The 18,732-nt window shown below is 43.8% G+C and overlaps 1 protein-coding gene across 1 annotated transcript in view; it reads left to right on the top strand.

The window, feature by feature from the left end:
* Positions 1–1,310: 1,310 nt before the first annotated feature.
* Positions 1,311–18,732, top strand: part of LOC135460204 (Golgi phosphoprotein 3-like) — a 190,283-nt gene continuing 172,861 nt past the window's right edge. Inside the window, exon 1 of the mRNA XM_064736938.1 lies at positions 1,311–1,756. Within this exon, the coding sequence (XP_064593008.1) occupies positions 1,544–1,756 (213 nt within the window). The 5' untranslated portion in view covers positions 1,311–1,543. The remainder of the gene's footprint in view (positions 1,757–18,732) is intronic.

Below are 18,732 nucleotides of genomic sequence, written 5' to 3'. Positions count from 1 at the left end.
AGAAATACTTATCAATCCTTTTTCCTTCCCGGGTTCTTCGTGAGCACTACTACTCTTAGGGGGCCAATTACCGCGGTTGTAGGGAGCCTTTTTCCCTTCTCTTTGTTTTATTGTTTCCTTTTGTCCACCGATTGTAACCTGCGTCTGTCGGTCACCCCAGGGGAGACAGAGCGAGGCTGCCAAATAGAGCAGGGCGCACCTCCCCACTCTGACTCTCCTAAAGCACCGGCAGCGAGGTGTTAGTAACCATCCTCTGCTACCAAAATTGTGAAGAACGCCAATCACTTGTTTTAAAATTTTAAAAGTTTAATAGTAATAAAATGGTTATAAAAATAGTAATACAATTAGAGTAATAATACTTTGGACAATTTGAATTAGGACAATATGAGACAAAAAATACAAAGAGTTACGGACGTCCGGGTACCTTTTTCTGGGCAGCACGAGCCCGAAAAACGACACCCATTAACAAAGGATTAACCCTTAAAAACAATAGCCTGTTGCATATTCATACACTTCATACATGATGCATAAATTCCATTCAAATACAGGATTCTGTCTGGTCATCGTCAACTTCTTCCTCTTAATCCTAACAGCGCCTTTGAGGCGGGAAGAAGTTCCTTTCTTCTGATAAGAGGGCAACAAATTCTTTTTCTCTGAAAGATTTAGGTGTCCTGTGGCTGCTATCTCACTGCGAGTCCTTTCTTTAAAAAAGTATCCTACATAGCATCGTTTCTATTTAAACAACTTTTATAACCTAAAACTATGTTTAACACAGTAATTAAGAGAATTAATACAGCGTTACTTTCTAACACAACACATATAATATTCATTTTAATACTTGCGAAAAGCCAATCATAAAATACATGCATTTTTCACTATATATATATATATATATATAAACATATATTTATATATAGTCCTGGGGGCTGCACTAGCAATCAGACTTGGGGCTACAAGTGAAATCCAGCAGACTGAAGGTTGTAAATAAAGCACTTAAAAAAATTAATTTATGAGACTCTACTACCCAGCCCCCGGGTTATTCCGCGGCGGGCACTGGCTCTCCAGCCCCCCTTCCCCTCCGCCCTGAGCATCGGATTAATCGTCCTCCACAGCCCCGGTTAACGATTAGTAATAGTCAATAAGAGCCGGCGCCACCCGCACTCCCTACGGCTGAGGAGGCCGCATCCCTGAGGCTCTCCGTCCACAGCTCCGGCTCCGTGAGGGGCTCCTCCCATCCGCGGCACTTTCCCGTCGTACCCCCCCGCCTGCCACTACCACACCCTCCGCTGACATCAGCCTACGCCGCCATATTGGAAGAAAAGCCACCTCCGCCATCTCGGCCGCAGCAGGCGGGGAACGCCGGCTCCCAACGCCACTGTCTCGGCCGAATCCCGCTCCCCATGATTCCCCTCGGCCGGCCGTTGTCCCGGTGGGGATAGGGCGGAGGCAGGAGTGGTTGCCGTCTCTTCTTCTTTCCCCCTCCCAATCTGCCGCGAAGTTCCTCTCCCCGTGGCAGGCCTTTGACCTTCCACTGCCTCCAGCCATGACTTCCTTGACCCAGCGTAGCTCCGGGCTGGTGCAGCGCCGGACAGAGGCCTTCCGCTACGCCTCCGCCGCCAAGGAGCGGGAGGCAGGAGGCGGATCTGAGGATGAAGGCCGCCGGGACGAGCCCGGAGACGATGAGAAGGGCGACTCCAAGGAAACACGCCTCACCCTCATGGAAGAGGTGCTGCTCCTGGGCCTCAAGGACCGTGAGGTGCGGCCGGGCGCGCTGACTAGGGGGATGGCTGACGGGCTACCGCTTATTCGGCGGCCTATGGAGGTTGTTGATGGGGAAGGGGAACGTAAGTGGCGCTAGGGCGCGGGTGGGATGGGAGCAAGGATGCAGCTGGGTGAGCGTTGCTGTAGGGTTGGGGCAGAAGCGTTGTGGGGGACGGTGGACTGTTATGTAGCTTAGGGGTAGGGGCGCGTGCTGGAACAGGCTCGGGATTTAGGAGAGGTGGGGAAAATGATTGGATTTTGAGCGGAAGGAGACCTGTAGGAGATTTTGGATTGCCCTTTGAATGCAGGATTTGTAGAGGGGCTCTAATATTTGTAGCATCTCAAGGAAGGCAGAGTAGGGCTTGGAGGAGGAAGAGGTCCTGGAGCCTCTGATAGCATTGGTAGTTGACTTAAAAGCCCTGGTTAGGCCTCTAATATTTTTGTACTCTTGAACTTACCTGTAACTAATGTGGAAGGCTTATATACTCCTATATATTTTGTCAGACACAACTTTATGGTGCTTATGGGGTTCTCAGGTGCTTTAGTATGCTTAGTGGCCCTTTTTAATAAGACTTTCCAGAGTGTTAAAAATGTCTTTAACTTTGGGGAGATACATTTGACGAAAATGGGCCTTGAATAATGAGAAGTTTGTCAAAAAGAGGAAATGGCATTATTATGTAATTCTTCATTTTTGCTGAATTTATAGCTTGATTAGGTGACATGAAGCTGTTAATAACAGTCATTGAGGAAGTCATACTTCTACTAGTGTGCAGGATTTTTTATTTGATTTGAAAGAGGTAATCAGTATAAAAAGCATGCACACTACAGAAAATCCTGTCAGTTTAGTTTGATGCAATGTATAGTGAAGCATAAAATACATTTATTTATGTATTATAAGTTTTGCTAAGCAACCTGTTTTTTTTTTTTGCTTTTTTTGGTGAGAAGTAAACTAATGAAACAGTTAATTGATTTGGGTGGAAGTCTCCTAAAACCGTGTTTGTGAGTGCAGAATAATGGGGGGAAAGTTCCTAAGTTATATGTTCTTTGACTCTACACTGCATCTAAAATAGATTTGATGGTTGATAAAGAATTGGTTAAAGAGTAATTTTCCTAGTTAACATTTGTTTTTTAATGCATATTTGTATATCTGTATGTATACTTGCCACAATAGCATATTTTATTTCTCCTTTAGATTGTATATTTTTGGCCATATTCCCGTAGTCACTTTTTTTTTCAATTGGACCTTGCCACAACATCATAACAAAGATATTCAGTGTTGTGTTCTTCCATTTGTTGAATCTGAAGGCGTGTGTGTATGCACGTTTCTCTTTCTACATACCTGAATAGCTGCATGAAAGTAAGTTAAGCATGACAAGACAGATATCTGTCAGGATTACCTAGGAGGTCTTGCCTTGAGGAAGGTGGGATAGACTGGATGATCATTCAGCCTCCCCTCCCCCCCCATCCCCCATGAGTGTGTGCTAAATCCTCTGAATTTTGCAGGCATTAGACTGTAAAGATTTCAAGGCAAGGAACAATCTGTCTGCCTAGAAAGAATATATGGTGCAACTATACCTAGTATATCAAACACTGGGCCTAAAAATCCAGCTTTTCATTAGTGTGCATCAAAATTATACATCATCCAACATTGCTAAGTGCAACAGTGGCAAACACTGCAGGTAATCTATGTGCGTGCAAAATGTAACTAAGTGATTCCAGTGGCACATATGTTCGTGACTCCCTTGAGATTTTGCAGTTGAGATGTCAGACAGAAGGGATGATAATGTCTTTAGGGTAGGGATCTTATGTGCACAAATCTCAGCATGCACCATTTCTGTGCTTCTTAGACATGATTCATTAGAGTTTATATTTTGGTTTTGTGTCTGATTGTACTCTTTTTTTCTAACACTATGTAAACAGCTTTGTCTCCATGAGTTAAAATCTCCATTATTTAAATTTTAAAATAAAACTATAGATTAATTTTCAAAGATTTTTTTTTGTTCTCTGTTGTTCTAATGATAAGTTAGCAAAACTTAGGTACTTCATGCATCTGGAAAAGCTTTTAATAAAATTTTTACTACTGGTAAAATTTATTTCTCATGACATTTGTGTGAGATTTTGTCATGACAGCAAGCAGAGAAAAGTAATATAGGGTCTATAAAGTATAATTGTGAAACTTCATGAAATGCAAGGGAAAGGCAAAGAAAAGCCGGTAAATTTAAAGCTGGTAATGTCCTTCCTTTTTATTGCAACAGGACAAAATAATTAGTGTTGAGTTTAAAAGAATTAAAATAGTCCGAATTAGCCTAAGAACATTTCCTAAAAATAGCTTTTTCTCAGAAAAGTCACTGAGAACTGCATTGATAAATTAGTTTCAAGGTTTTTTTTTTTGTAATTTCACTTCCAATATTAAACACTGGTGAATATGGCTTAACACTACGTAAATTCTATTAAAAAAGCCTTGCATGTAAGGACCTGCCATTAATAATTTTTAAGTGTAAATTGCAGAACCTTTACTCATAGGAGAGAGAATTTCAGGCAGATTTAGTCAGTGATGGATTGATTACTTTAGTGTTTCTAGGACACTGTTATATATTAATGTGAATCCTGATCTCAGGATAGTGGAATGGTTGTAACAACCACAGACAAAAGTTTTGTGTTGTTGCTGCAGCATGGGTGCAGTCATGGGAATGTCCAGCTGCCCCAAAACAAACACAACACGCCTCAATTCCATTCTCAATGCTTGAACAAAATTAATTTTTTTTCATTTGACTTAATTAAATGGTAGTTTATGTATGTGGGCTGGTTGTTGTGGTTTTTTTTTTTCCAATGTTTCTTTCATTTGGATATTCTGTGTGTATATAAGTATTTCTGTATTTTGAGGTCAAGATAGGTTTTAAGGGTATGTGCTAAAATATGTTCATGACAGATCTGGTGTCCTTAGAGGAACAGGAACACTGGAACAAAAGGAGCATCTATAATTTATTTGGAAACCTTTCAGAAACATGATTGGGAAAGGGAATCATGTTCCTCTATTTAGAATAGAGCAATAGCCTGTTGCTATAGGAATAAAAAATACTGAAACAAAATACTTTGCTGTGTCAGGTTAAAAATAATATTGCAGTAGGACCAATCAAAGTCATAGCACAAGGGAAGTTATTCTGTAGAACTACTGAAGCTTCTGAGGTCACCTCTCCCAAAAGAAAGCAGCTGTAAATATTGTTAGCTGATTTACAAATGATAGCTGAGATGAGTACAGGTCACTCTCTTCCTTACAGTTCTTTCAGACATGTTGTAACTCAGTCCCATTGAAAACTGAGAAATTGCTAGGTTCTTTGTAGCTGTCACTGCATTTAAGTTTTTTATACATGTAGGGGGTTTTATGGTGGGTTTGTTGTTTGGTTTTTTGTGTGTTTTTGTTTTGGGGTTTTTTTTGAGTTCTCATTCAGTACAAGTTGGGAATCTATTAAAATACAGTAACACAAAGAGCTGATCTTGTCCTCTAAACAATGTGCCACAACTAAGCAAATTGAAGCAGCTGTAGAGACACAACACCTTCTGTAGTTCAGATAATTATATTTAGTAAGATGAAATACTTATTTGATCTGTAACTAATTCCTTATTTGCTGAAAGAAAACTCACATAACGTTCACTGAAATAATTGTCATGTGCTGCAGTCTGCTGCAACAGTAAATATTTTTAGTCTTATTTACACTTTTATTGGTGAAAATTAAAATGTCCTTTGTGAGAGTGAAGTAATGTTAATTCACTTTGGTTCAGAAATTGTCTTGGACCTTAGCTACTCATGTTTGGCTTTTAGAAACTTCATTTATTGCTGAAGATTTAGTGCTACAGCATAGTTTTTTGTCATGTGAAGGTCTCTATGATACTTTTCATTGTATTGAAATATGTTATTAGGGAGCTAGTTTGCCTGCTTCAGATGTGCTGTTTTGTGTTGATGAGATTAATTCTAAAATGTAGTTTCTTTATTCTTACCAAATCAGAGTAGCTGGATTTCTTACTGAATTTAATATTTTATTCCTAAAGAGATTTTTTTGGAAAGGTGAAATACTAATTTTGAAAACATTCAAAATATGAGTGGTAATTTCCCTGATTTTAAGGTTTGCCTTTGTGAAATTCATATTAGGATTCAGAAATCTGTGATTTTTTTGCCTGTATAACAAATGAGTTTTCAGAAGGCATCTTTGTGTCTTTTTTTTTCTCTTCCTCCTCTCTTCCCTCCATCCCCTAAAAAAAGTTTTGGCAGCAGCCTGAATGTCAACTCAAAAGCTCCCAAGATTTTTTAAAAACTTCTGAGACAAATGAGTGAAACATGAAGAGATGTCTACTGGGAATTTGCATTTCAGTTGAAGAATGATATATGAATGTGTTGAAACTTTGACAAAGGCATGCTTTATCTCAAATCTTAAATTCATTTAGGTTGGAAAAGCCTTCTAAGATCATAGAGTCCAACCATTAAACTAACACTGCCAAGTCCACCACTAAAGCATGTCCCTAAGTCCCACATCTACATGTATTTTAAATACCTCCAGGCATGGTGATTTGACCACTTCTCATGGCAAAATGTTCAGGGTCTAATAACAATAAAGTATGGAATGTCTGTGATGAAAAATTTTTTCTTTTATAGTTTAGACCTTTTTGGTCCTTTTTAAAATTTCACATCCATACCTAAATTACAGGCTAGCAGAAAGTAGGAGGTATGTGCTACAAGATGCAGTGAAGTGCCTCTTTACTGTGATGCTGAGTAAATCCTGCTTTTGTGCTCTTTGGAGAACAACATGCTGATTTGGAAGCAGCACTTTGGATACAAGTTGACTTTGTGTTGAAATTGTGTTTATATTTCATGGTTCTGTATACAGCTAATGTGGTTATCTAGCATGGCTAATCTGTAACCTATATTATCTATCCATAGATAACTGAGTATAGCGTAGGCCCTTATTTCATGTCAAGCTGTCTAGTGTGGGACAAAAGCAAAAACAATGTCAAAGCCTTTCTAGTGATACTTCTCAGTATTTTTAAGCACTCTTAAAAAAACAAAACTGTAACCTTTTCCTCTCCTGTAACAAGCTGTTTTTATAAAACATTTTGCATGAAGTATAGCTGAGAAAGTATTGCTGTTAATTGCTAGAAGTGGAACTAAAAGTTAACATCATTTTATGTCAAAGAAAAAGTGATGTTATTTCAGGTGTTCTTTGATCCTAAAGTAGTTGAAGGACTGGAGCATTTATCTCAGTTACTTAAGCTTCACAGTAAGTGGCCACCTTTGCAATGCTAAATTGACCAGGCTAAGTGTTACAGATAGTATATTCAAGAATGACTTTGCTACTCACTGAGCAAATAATGACTAGAGCACATAATCATTTCTGTTTTACATTACTGGGGAAATCGTAGAATGGTTTTAGTTGAAAGGGACATCCAAAAGTCATTTCATCCAACCCCCTGCAATGAGCAGGGACATCTACAAGATCAGGTTGCTCAGAGCCCTGTCCAGTCTGACCTTGAATGTTTTCAGGGATAGGGCATCTATCATCTCTCTGGGCAACCTATGCCAGTGTTTCACCACACTCATCATAAAAAAATTCCTATATCTAGTTTCTTATTTCTTCCTTATAGTCTTTTTTTATATCTACCCTCTTATAGTTTAAAACCATTACCCCTTGTCCTATTGCAACAGGCCCTACTAAAGAGTTTGTCCCCATCTTTTTATAAGCCCCCTTTAAGTACTGAAAGGTCTTAATGAGATCTTCCTGGAGTTTTCTTCAGGCTGAACAACCCCAACTCTCTCAGCCTGTCTTCACAGGAGAGGTGCTCCAGCCCTTTGATCATCTTCGTGGCCCTCCTCTAGATCTGCTCCAACAGGCCCATGTCTTTTCTGTGCTGAGAACTCCAGATGAGGTCTCATGAGAACAGAGTGGAGTGGAGAATCACCTCCCTCGACCTGCTGGCCACACTGCTTTTCTCGTAACTTTTAGTAAAGAAAGAAAAAAATAGTAGTCAGTTAATCATATGCCACTTTTGACTGGGTTTTTTTCCAGTTTGCAAACAGGTCTTGGATCAATTTCAGTAATTTCTTTTCTTTCAGAAATATTCAAAAAATGTTACTGCAGAATGATTGTGAAAAACGCCAATCCCTTGTTTTTAAAATTTTGAAAGTTTAATAGTAATAAAATGGTTATAAAAATAGTAATACAATTAGAGTAATAATAATTTGGACAATTTTAATTAGGACAATATGAGACAATAGAAACAAAGAGTTAAAGACGTCTGGGTACTTTTTTCTGGGCAGCACAAGCCTGAAAAAGGACACTCGTGTACAAAGGATTAACCCTTAAAAGCAATAGCCTGTTGCATATTCATACACTTCATGAAATAAACAGGGCCAGGAGACTTCTTCTCCTTTTTAATGCTTTTATTAAAAGTGATCAGCTCAGGATTGGGCAGCTTGGCAGGGCTGCAGTCCCCGTCGCGTCTCCCAGGGCAACTCAGAGGAGGAGGATATGCGCAGCTCTGTCCACTAGGGGCAGAGCCGGAGGATCCGGTCCTCGTGGGAGCCTTTAGGGCGTGATGTCCCCGTCAGATGTTGCTTTCTCAGCGCGGTCCCCCTCAGTCTCGGCACTGGGGACGACTCCCATGGTCAGGGCGAGAGGGGCTCCGCATCTCTGCAGGCTCAGCACTTGGCTCCTCATGTCTGGACATCACTTTAGTCTCTCAACTCTTAGGTGGCTCGTTGTTTTTAGGGTTTTCTCGTTGCATTTTGGAGTAGGGGTCCCAAAAGCATGCTGGTCTTGGAGTCACTTTACATAACGCCCCCCACCCTCTCAGGTGCCTTCACTATGGTAGGAACCTTAGCCTCGTGGGAAGGGCCATCACCCCACCCCAGCCAGGGCTTTTACTAATACAAAAGAGGAGATAAGCTACAAGGACCCGTGATTACAATAACAAAGCACTCAGAACCCTGGCAGGGACAGAGATCTGGCTGCCTCCTTGTAGCTCTTTCTCACAAAAAAAATATTAACCGAATTTTTGTTCATAACACTTCATACATGTTGCATAAATTCCATTCAAATACAGGATTCTGTCTGGTCATTGTCAACTTCTTCCTCTTAATCCTAACAGGGCCTTTGAGGCGGGAAGAAGTTAGTTTCTTCTGATAAGAGGGCAACAAATTCTTTTTCTCTGAAAGATTTAGGTGTCCTGTGGCTGCTATTTCACTGCAAGTCCTTTCTTTAAAAAAAGTATCCTACATAGCATAGTTTCTATTTAAACAACTTTTATAACCTAAAACTATGTTTAACACAGTAATTAAGAGAATTAATACAGCATTACTTTCTAACACAACACATATAATATTCATTTTAATATTTGCGAAAAGCCAATCATAAAATACTCATTTTTCACAGATTTCACATACACATATCAGACATTAAAACATTCTTTTGTTTTCTGTGTGTGATGGATCATTAGGATAATAAAATAATATGTCTTGTAAGCTAGATCTTTGTAATTGGAGAGCTGTTAAACACTCATGGGTCTTTTACTATTTGTGGATGTTACAGGATTTATTCATCACAATAGGAAATGAAACTATCGAGCTTTTTGCATAAATTTCTGTTGCTGATATTCTTTTAAGCACTTGTAAGTTACTGCCCTGGTTCTGGCCAGGATGCAGTTAATTTTTGCAGCAGCCAGGATGGACACAGCCGGGTCCTTCAGGTTATTTAATACCACCTCATGCCATTCGCAGGGGGGAAGGAGTGGGGTGTGTACCCTTGAGGTTTGGACAGGGTATGTGGAGTGTGCAGACCAGGTTCCCCAGTGGGCCATCGTGTGTGAATCATTCACCTGTCTTGTATACTCTGCTATTAGTATTGTTGCTGTTACTGTTGGTTTTCTTATCTCATTGCTGTTTCTGGTAAATTGTTCTTATCTCAACCTGTGATCTTTGCCTTTTTATGTCTCTAATTCTCCTCTGGGGGGGAGAGTAGAAAGTGAGCGAGCCAGCCAGAGTGGGTTGGAAACAAATTTGATCTAAGCATTTGTTGTATTAGGTACAGAGACATTGGTCACAATGTTGCTTGATCTTTTCAAGTGGATATGGTACCTAAGTCTGTATATATTCCTGTATGTGCTCCTCATGGTGCTCTTTTTCAGAGCAGGGTGAGGGAACAGGATTACTTTGTTGCTGTACTGTGGAATATCACTTAATGACATGATAACATCAAGGGCAATGGGGATCATTTGTGATGTGTATTCAGTGTTGTTCTTCTGCCCTTACTTCAGGTGCTACCTCTGGGAATTCTTTAATAATTGTTCTCAGTGTGTAGGGGAACAGGGGAAGATGATTTTCCCCAGTTTTTCACCCCCTTTTTCTTCTTCAGGTCTGTTACAGCAGCTTTTGAGAATTTTGAATTCACTCTGGATGTTAAGGAAAGCATGTTGTTGTTGCTAAGTCTGCCAGGTGTCCTCAGCGAGGTCCACACTGTGTTTAGAGTCATGAAAGATTTCTAGAGAGTGTAGGAGCGTCAGGGAGTAGGACAGTCGGGACGGATGGAGACGAGAGATCTCTGAAGCCAGGTCGTGGAACTTGTGGTTTATTGCAAAGGGTGTGGGTGCTGGGTCCCTGCTTGGAGCTGCCAGCCACAGCTCGGAGCAGGCCCGAGAGAAGAGAGGGGTAGAGAGGATGAGAGGGTAAGAGAGTAAAAGGGGTAAGAGCGTAAAAAGTAAGAGAGTAAAAGGGTAAGAGAGCAAAAGCGTAAGAGAGCAAGGTTCCCGTTACAATACAATAAATCTTCTTCTGTGTTGAATATTCTAATTCTCACTAACCAGTCTAGTACAATATACAAATCCTATAGCATTTACATACAGCCTATAAGAATAATTACATTACCATACTGTGTTACATTTTAAACCCTAAAAACTACTCTTTGGACCCCTTCTGCTAAGCTAGTAGGGTCTGCTCTGACCCTTGGACCTGTCTGCAAGCAGAGGGTATTGTTTCATCAAAAGGGGATTACCTTAAGTCCGCCACCATTGTTTCCCAGTTGTTCAGTAACTAAGGTATCTCAAAGCTTGCTTTCATTTCAATCTCGCTTATAGTTTCTATATTCTCAAAATCTTTTGCCAGGCAATCATATTTATAAGGCTTTCCTGTTTCATCTTCCCCAACAAGGGAGGTTTTCCAGAGATCTGCCGCAAGGGTGGATAGTCATGAGTCACATGGAATGTGAGAGGAAATGGGCCAGCTTTTGAAGGATTATTCTGCTCCAATGATTTGGAGGTTCACCCCTGAAAAAGTACAGAACCCTGTTAAAGTGGAAGAATATTTCAAAGAAAATCACTGTGACAGTTCCAGAGAGAGCCAACTTATTGCAGTGTGCTTGGCCCTGGCTAATACTTATTGGACACTGCTTGTCATTAGATGGCACCCTCAGGGGGAGAGGAAGGAAAGCAGATCAACAGGCACTGTGTCCACTCAAACTGCAACTGAACCAGAGGGACAACCCATCCTGGCGGCAGTCGCCCCTATAAAGAAGAAGAAATCCAAGACAAAATCAGTTCACGTAGTGAGTGATGAGGAGGAAGTAGGGCCCTCACAACAGGAGGAAGAGGCAGGGCCAGAGAAAATCACCCAATCCTTATTCCTGGGTGAGCTGCGAGATATGTGAAAAGATTTCAGCTGCCATCTGGGTGAGCCCCATGTGACCTGGCTGCTCTGATGCTAGGATAATGTAGCCCACAGTTGGAAACTATATGGTAATAATAAAGCCAAGCAACTGAGATCTCTGTCCCAGGATGCAGGCCTTGACAAGGGGTTTGGGAAAAAGATAGAAATCTTCAGCCTCTGGAGGCAACTGCTGTCAAGTGTGAGGGAAAAGTATCTTTTCCAGAACAATCTGTCAGTGCACCAAGGCAAGTGGAACACCATTAAGAAAGGTGATGCTGTTGAGTCAGGGACGGACAAAATGACTCCGTGGTTCAGAAGGCGAAAAAGAGAGATCCTTTATTAAGAGGTAGAGTCCTTTTATAACCAGGATTGCTAAGGTGAAATCTGATTGGTCTCAAAGTAAAAACCTTTCACACTATTGGTCAGCTATGAATAGAGCTTTATGAATGTACATATCTATAAACAACCTGAACAGAAAGAGAGGTAATAATTGTTTTCATTCTTTCTCTCTAAGTTTCCCAGGCCTGAAGCCTGGGAGAATTCTCTTCAACTGAACTGAAAATCTCCATATTTTCCCCTTTTCATTTAAAGAGGGAGCTGGCATTTGTAGTCCTCTGCAGGATCCCCTGCAGGAAGGAGAACAAACACAGCTCAAGAGGTTTGTCAACTGTCAAGCAAAACCTCTAATCAGACATTGGATCAGAACAGTTGAAGAGATCTCTAACTGATATTATAAATTCCAAGAAATCAGTTACGAACTCTAGTATAGTAACAAACTATACTGCCAAAGGACTGGCAGTCCGACTTGTCAAAACCCATTTCCCAGTGTGAGTAGATGCCCACATGGCAGAAAATAAGGTATTAATAAACACGTGCACATGCCCAAATCAGCCAAATTTGGCAAAATGAGTAACATCTGTTTGCCACAGCTGCAAACCTTTAGGTTTCTGGGATTATCCCAGCCAGTAAGGTGAAGCAGGTCAAGCCTTGGTTGGCTTTCATTGAAATTGCTTTTTGCAGGGTGTGTGCACTTTGATAGAAGAATCATGCAAGGCTTTTGGCCTATGCAATCATGTCTTGAATGAACAACTCGAGTGATAAAATTGAAATCCGGTCCAAATTGCATCCTCAAAGTTTTCAAAACAATTGAGTGGAATTGACCAAATTCAGAAACACTTGAGAAAAATGCTGGAAAGCCATGGCAACAGCCCTTAATACAGCTAGGCTGAGCCTAAGTTGTGACGTTCCAGTGCTCTGAGCTATCTATGAAGACGATGCCCTTTTTCTTTTTTTTCCAGAGAGACCAGCAGCAGCAGAGGATCTTAGGACCCTGCGGGGATGGGCGGGGCGGAGGACCCAGTCCGGGTGGGCGGACCAAGGACCCCAAACTCGGCCCACAGGGTGGTGGCCTGAGCCCTGTTGGGCGGGCCAAGGGGCCCAGACCTAGCCCGTGGGGCGGAGTCTTTGTTTCCACAGCCTGCCCCACCATGCTGCGAGTGTCCTGACCACAGGAGTGGCCTAATGCCTCCTCCTCCTCCCTCCCCCCACTCTCTCCAGGACCACTGGTCCATGTTGGCAGATGGAAAGGAGAGGTTTTTCTGGGAATGTGAAATTTCACCCTGAATTTGGGGTTCTTGGCACCGCCGATGTCTGCCCAGGACAAGCGAGTGATCCGCGCACTCTCCTGCGCCTCCCTCCCCCACGATACAAGTGATTGTTACCCAGTTCCCTGATTCGTGGCCCCACCCCCATTCCCCCAGGGCAGGGGTTCTTCCACCGCCACGTGATGTGCTGCCTGTCTCTCCAAAGTGGGCGGCGCTGCGGGGGGGGGCCTGCCGCTGGCTCGGGGGCCAGAGGTGCGGGAGAAAGCTCCATGGTGGTTTTGCTTGGTTGCGGGGGGGGGGTGGTGCCACTGGCTGTGTCCCTGCCGCTGCCGCGACGGCCGCAGGTGGCGACTCCAGCCCCTCCTGCGCGTGCTCCGGCGAAACGGAAGAAAGCTGCCTCTGAGCCATGGAAAGCCATCCCTCCCCGCTCCAGCGGAGCTGGGGGCGGCAGCGGTGGTCATGGTCCGCGGCTCGGGACCACTTTACCCGGGGTTTTGCACTGAAGGGCTTTAGAAATGCGTCTCCAGGCAGGCAGTAAAGACCTTGCGACTATCGCCTGTGGTGACTTCAGTTAGCAATCACCTAGGGATTCCCAAGTCTCCGAACTGAATGCAGCGCTCACATCTGCTGCGAACCTGCGATCTCTGGCCCAGGCCAGCAGACCGCAGAGCTCTCCATCAGAGACAGTGAGTCTCATGGGCGGTACAAAAGCTCTCCATGCGATCAGAACTACTTGTTCGTCGCAAGAAAGTTGGTTCCCCATTTTTAAGGAAAACCCATCCCTCAACAGGTGTCCACTTCAGGAGACAGACAGTCTGTTCTGTCGGGAAAAACCATCCCCACTCAGTTCCTGGCCTCTCGGGGCCGATGCTCGCGGTCCGAACAGGACCAGCAGGACCAGTCCTCTCAGGAAGACACAGGGCACAGTCAGCGTTACCTCACTGAAGAGGGCAAACGACGTCTGATTCACAAGGAGTCTCCAGATCCCTCCGTGTTACAGCCTCGGCTGCGAACTGAGCTGGACCCTCTAGGGTCCCGTGCCTTCAGCCTAGGCTGCAGATCACGTCGGCGGCCACCAGATGACACTGTTGAGTCAGGGGCGGACAAAATGACTCCAAGGTTCAGAAGGCGAAGAAGAGAGACTTTATTAAGAGGGCAGAGTCCTTTTATAACCAGAATCGCTAAGTTGAAATCTGATTGGTCTCAAAGTAAAAACCTTTCACACTATTGGTGAACTATGAATAGCACACTCTGAAGGTACATATCTATAAACAACCTGAACAAAAAGAGAGGTAATAATTGTTTTCATTCTTCCTCTCTAAGTTTCCCAGACCTGAAGCTTGGGAGAATTCTCTTCGACTGAATTGAGAATCTCCACAGAAAGGTACCCAGTACTTGAGAGAATTAACTGTGTTAGGCATACTCTAAGGATTCAAGTAACAAGCAGCCCCCTATAGATCCAGATGAAGTCCAGTGTACACAACCCATGTAGTGGAAGTTCCTGCAGAGCAGAACACACCATCATCATATGCCAACTCATAGGCAGTGATGTCATGGAAAGAAGAACAAACGGTGGATAATTTGGTTGTCCAACTCCAGCAATATAAAGAAAGTCTCTCTTTTCCCCTTTGGGCCTGTGTCTTGTCCATGGAAAGACTGTCCAAGGACCTCCAGCAATTTAAAAAGGAAATGTCCCATACCCTGCCAGTACAGACCAATGTCTCTGCTATTGGGCGCAATTGCCTCCCTGCTCAAGAGAGGATTCACACGACAAGGTAACCTGTGATTTTTACCTGCATGGCCATGGAGAGGGTATGAGGAAGTGGAATGGAAAACCCACCTGTTCCCTCGGAGCATGGATATGCGAGTTGAAAGGAAGAACAACCACCACAGGAATTTCTTTAATGATAAATGCTGCTTCAGTTTCCAGTGGGCAGGTCCTCAGACAAAATAGGAAGGCTGATGTTACTTCTGAATCTCTTGAAGGGACCTCCAGGTCATGTTTACAAGAAGTGAGTAATGAGTACTGTGACCAGGAATAGAGGGGTCCTGCCTCCATCCAGCTGGAGGAAAGGGACAATCGGATCTACTAGACTGTGTGGACCTGATGGTCTGGCACATCAGACCCATAAGAGTATAAGACTTTAGTTGACACTGTCACACTATGTACCCTGATGCCATTGAGATATGCAGAGGCAGAATCTATCTCTGTTTCTGGGATGATAGGGGGATACCAAGAGCTGACTGTACTGGAAGCCAAAGTGAGCCTGACTGGGAACAAATGGCAAAAGCACTCTATTGTGACTATTGAGGCTCAGAGGCCTCAGGCATCCATGGCATAGATTACCTCAGGAGAGAGTATTTCAAGGACCCAAAAGGGCGCCATTGGGCTTTTGGGATAGCTGTTGTGGAGACAGAGGGAATTAGACAGCTGAATACCTCTCCTGGTCTCTCAGAGGACCCTTCTGCTATTGGACTGCTGAGGGTTGAAGAACAACGGGTAGTGATCGCTATCACAACAGTGCACTGTCAACAATACTGCACCAGCCAGGACTTGACTTGGGGATATGAATTGAATTTATTACCAATAAAATCAGAGCAGGATAATGAGAAGTAAAACAAATCTTAAAAACCCCTTGCCCCAACTTCTCCCTCCTTCCTGGGCTTAACTTTATTCCTGATTCTTTACCACCTCACACCCCAGCAGTGCAGGGAGACAGGGAATGGGGGTTACAATCAGTTCATAATCTCTTTGTTTCTGTCTCTGCTTCCTCTCCAGGGAGAGGAGTCACAGAATCCCAGAATCAGCTAGGCTGGGAATGACCTTTGAGATCACCAAGTCCAACCTATTACCTAACACCACCTTGTCAACTAGACCATGGCACTAAGTGCCACATTCAGTTTTCTCTTAAACACCCTCTAGGGACAGTGACTCTACCACCTGCTTGGGCAGCCCATTCTGATGCCCAATCACTCTTTCTGTGAAGAACTTCTTCCTAATGTCAAGCCTAAACCTCCCCAGGCACAGCTTAAGATTGTGTCCTCTTGTCCTGTTGCTGATTGCCTGGGGAGATGTCCTAGGGTGACGTAATGATGCGTGTATCCCCATTCATGTGTTCTGTTTATGCTGGATATTATGTTCTGTGCCTTTAAGACTGAAAGTTTTATTTGGGTTTTCTTATCAGCCTGGAGAGACACAGAGACAGGGCAGTAGCTAGTACTATTGGAATATGAATCCCAATATTACCAGGTAGATTGTGCCTGGGCCAGTCTGACCCTTGCTGCTGGGCCGAAGGTGGCAACTGTGGCGTATCACCCCAGAGACACCTTTAGCTTGCTGGAGGTTGCAGCTGGGCACTGAACAAGTCCAGGCTTGTTAGGAACTCCGTTTACCTCAGGAGGGAAGGCTTCAGGCGATGGTGAAGAGAAAGGAGACGGATTCTGCCGGAGGGTTAATATCCAGAGCTTTATTCCATTGTCACAGAGCTCTGAATCTTGGTTATAGCTCCAACAGAATCTCGAGCACATGGCTTGATTTGGCATTTAAGCTCTGGGACAGGGGAAGGGGAGGGACAGGTGAGCCACCAACCAGGTGGGAGGGGCAGGGTCTCAAGGGACGAGGGACACCTAAACAGGCCAATGACCCCCAGGCCTGAGGGGCATCCTTTGAAAGTGACGAACCACACGACGCCTTGCTGGAATGTTAAAACTGATTGACAGCCCAGCAGGGGGCGAGGGGGGAAGGGGAAGAGGGGTATTGGCACACCTGAGGAAGGGACCCGGAACTTTAAGATAGGTTATTACAACACACCGCAACATAGTGCGGTTTTTGCTTTTTTGCTTTTCGCTTTGCTCTCTGGCTCTTGCTTCTGCTTTGCTTCTGCTTGCTTTTGCTTCTGCTCATTAGCTAGTTTAGCTAAACAGTCCAAATTTCTTCCTGGACTGTTTCTGCTTTCCTTTTTTTCAACCAACTCGAACCTGCTCCGGACTGGGACCTGGGAACACTGAGAGTTTGCACCTTGTGGCCTGCAGCAGCTGCCCCAGCGCCGGAGGGACTGATAACAGAGCGACCACCCCCAAGAGAGACTTTCTGAATTTGTCATCTTTTTCAAAATGGTGTCATCCGGTATTGTTCATTTTGTGTGCTGGGGGGTGCTGTGCCTGGTAAATAAACAGGTTCTTTCCACTTCTCTCTGAGGAATTGTTCCTGAACCGGTTGGGGGAGGGCCGTGTGGGTTTGGAGATTCTGTACCAAATTTGCCCTAAACCAGGACAGGAGAAGAGACTGACCCTCACCTGGCTACCACCTTCTTTCAGGGAGTTGTAGAGAGTGATAAGGTACTTCCCCTGCTCCAGCATGGCATCCCTCCCGTGGGAAGCAGTCCTCCATTTACTTCTCCAACATGAGTCATTCCCACGAACTACAGTTCTTCATGAATTGCTCCAACATAGGTCCCTTCCTACAGCACCATCCTTCAGGCACAGCCTGCTCCAGCATGGGCTTTCCATGGGGTCACAGTCTCCTTCAGGCATCCACCTGCTCTGGCATGGGTCTCCTCCATGGGCTGCAGGTAGATCTCTGCATCCCCATGGTCCTCCATGAGTTACAGGGACACAGATGCTTCACCATGGTCTTCATGACAGGCTGCAGGGTAATCTCAGCTCTTGTACCTGTAGTGTGGTAATCATGTTCTCTGAACAGAGAGACACATAGCTGTCCCAGGATTTTCCTGGGAAGCTGTGAGAAAGCTCAGAGAAAGAATTAAAACAATTATTATCTTTCTTTCTCTAACTGTTGTTTATGGATATGATTCTCCAGAGTGTGCTATCCATAGTTCACCAATAGTGTGAGAGAAGATTCCTAAAGGCCAATCAGGTCTTAGGTCTGTCGCTATAGGACACGAAATAAAACGACGCGGACACTGGAAACTCCAAGGTAAAAGAAGGGCAGTTTAATTTCTGACTCCAACAATTATAGATTTTCAAAAGTGACAGTGGATGACAGTTCCACCTCTCCAATGACACTGGACAAACCAACAGTTCATCAAATTTTTCCTCGTCCAGAAAAGAATGTAAAACAATATTTACAGAAAAGCATGTGAGAAAGTTCGTTACAAGAATGTAAGCATCAGAAGGCTTAGAAGAACTTAGGAGAGCAGGGCAACATAGGTCCACCATTGTTTCTGTAAGAACTGTAGATGTCTAATAATCAAGTGCCCTTTCATGCCTTCTGATGATGGAATCTCTGTATCACCTATGTCTGTCCCTGATACCCCTTCGGTGATAATTGGTGACCCCTTGTGTGTGTGAACACGCTGCCTTGATTTTTTGATGACTCTTCTGAAGTGTGTCTGAACATTGGCCTGAAATTGCTGACCCCTTCGAGGGTACAGACAAACTGGGGTGACTATTACTGACTCCAGCCACGTGTCTGGCATGAACTGGAGACCATCTGGATCTCTCCGTCAGAGGAACTCAGGCTGACCTCCAACGTTCCCTGCAAGACAGATTGGACGCCTTCTGCCCTCCTAGAGAGGTAACTGTGATCTTTCTCCGCATCTTCCTGGAGAAGACTTGTCCCTTTGGGACTGCGGACATCATCTAGCCTAAGAGCTGGAAGGGGACAGACTGGGTCTTCCTTAAAAATGGGGAACCAACTTTCCAGAGATGAACAAACGATTG

Source organism: Zonotrichia leucophrys, unplaced genomic scaffold, assembly GCF_028769735.1.
Source record: "Zonotrichia leucophrys gambelii isolate GWCS_2022_RI unplaced genomic scaffold, RI_Zleu_2.0 Scaffold_33_1714398, whole genome shotgun sequence".
Lineage (NCBI taxonomy): Eukaryota > Metazoa > Chordata > Aves > Passeriformes > Passerellidae > Zonotrichia > Zonotrichia leucophrys.
The sequence above is the reverse complement of the archived record's forward strand: the minus strand, read 5'-3'. Positions and strand labels throughout refer to the sequence as shown.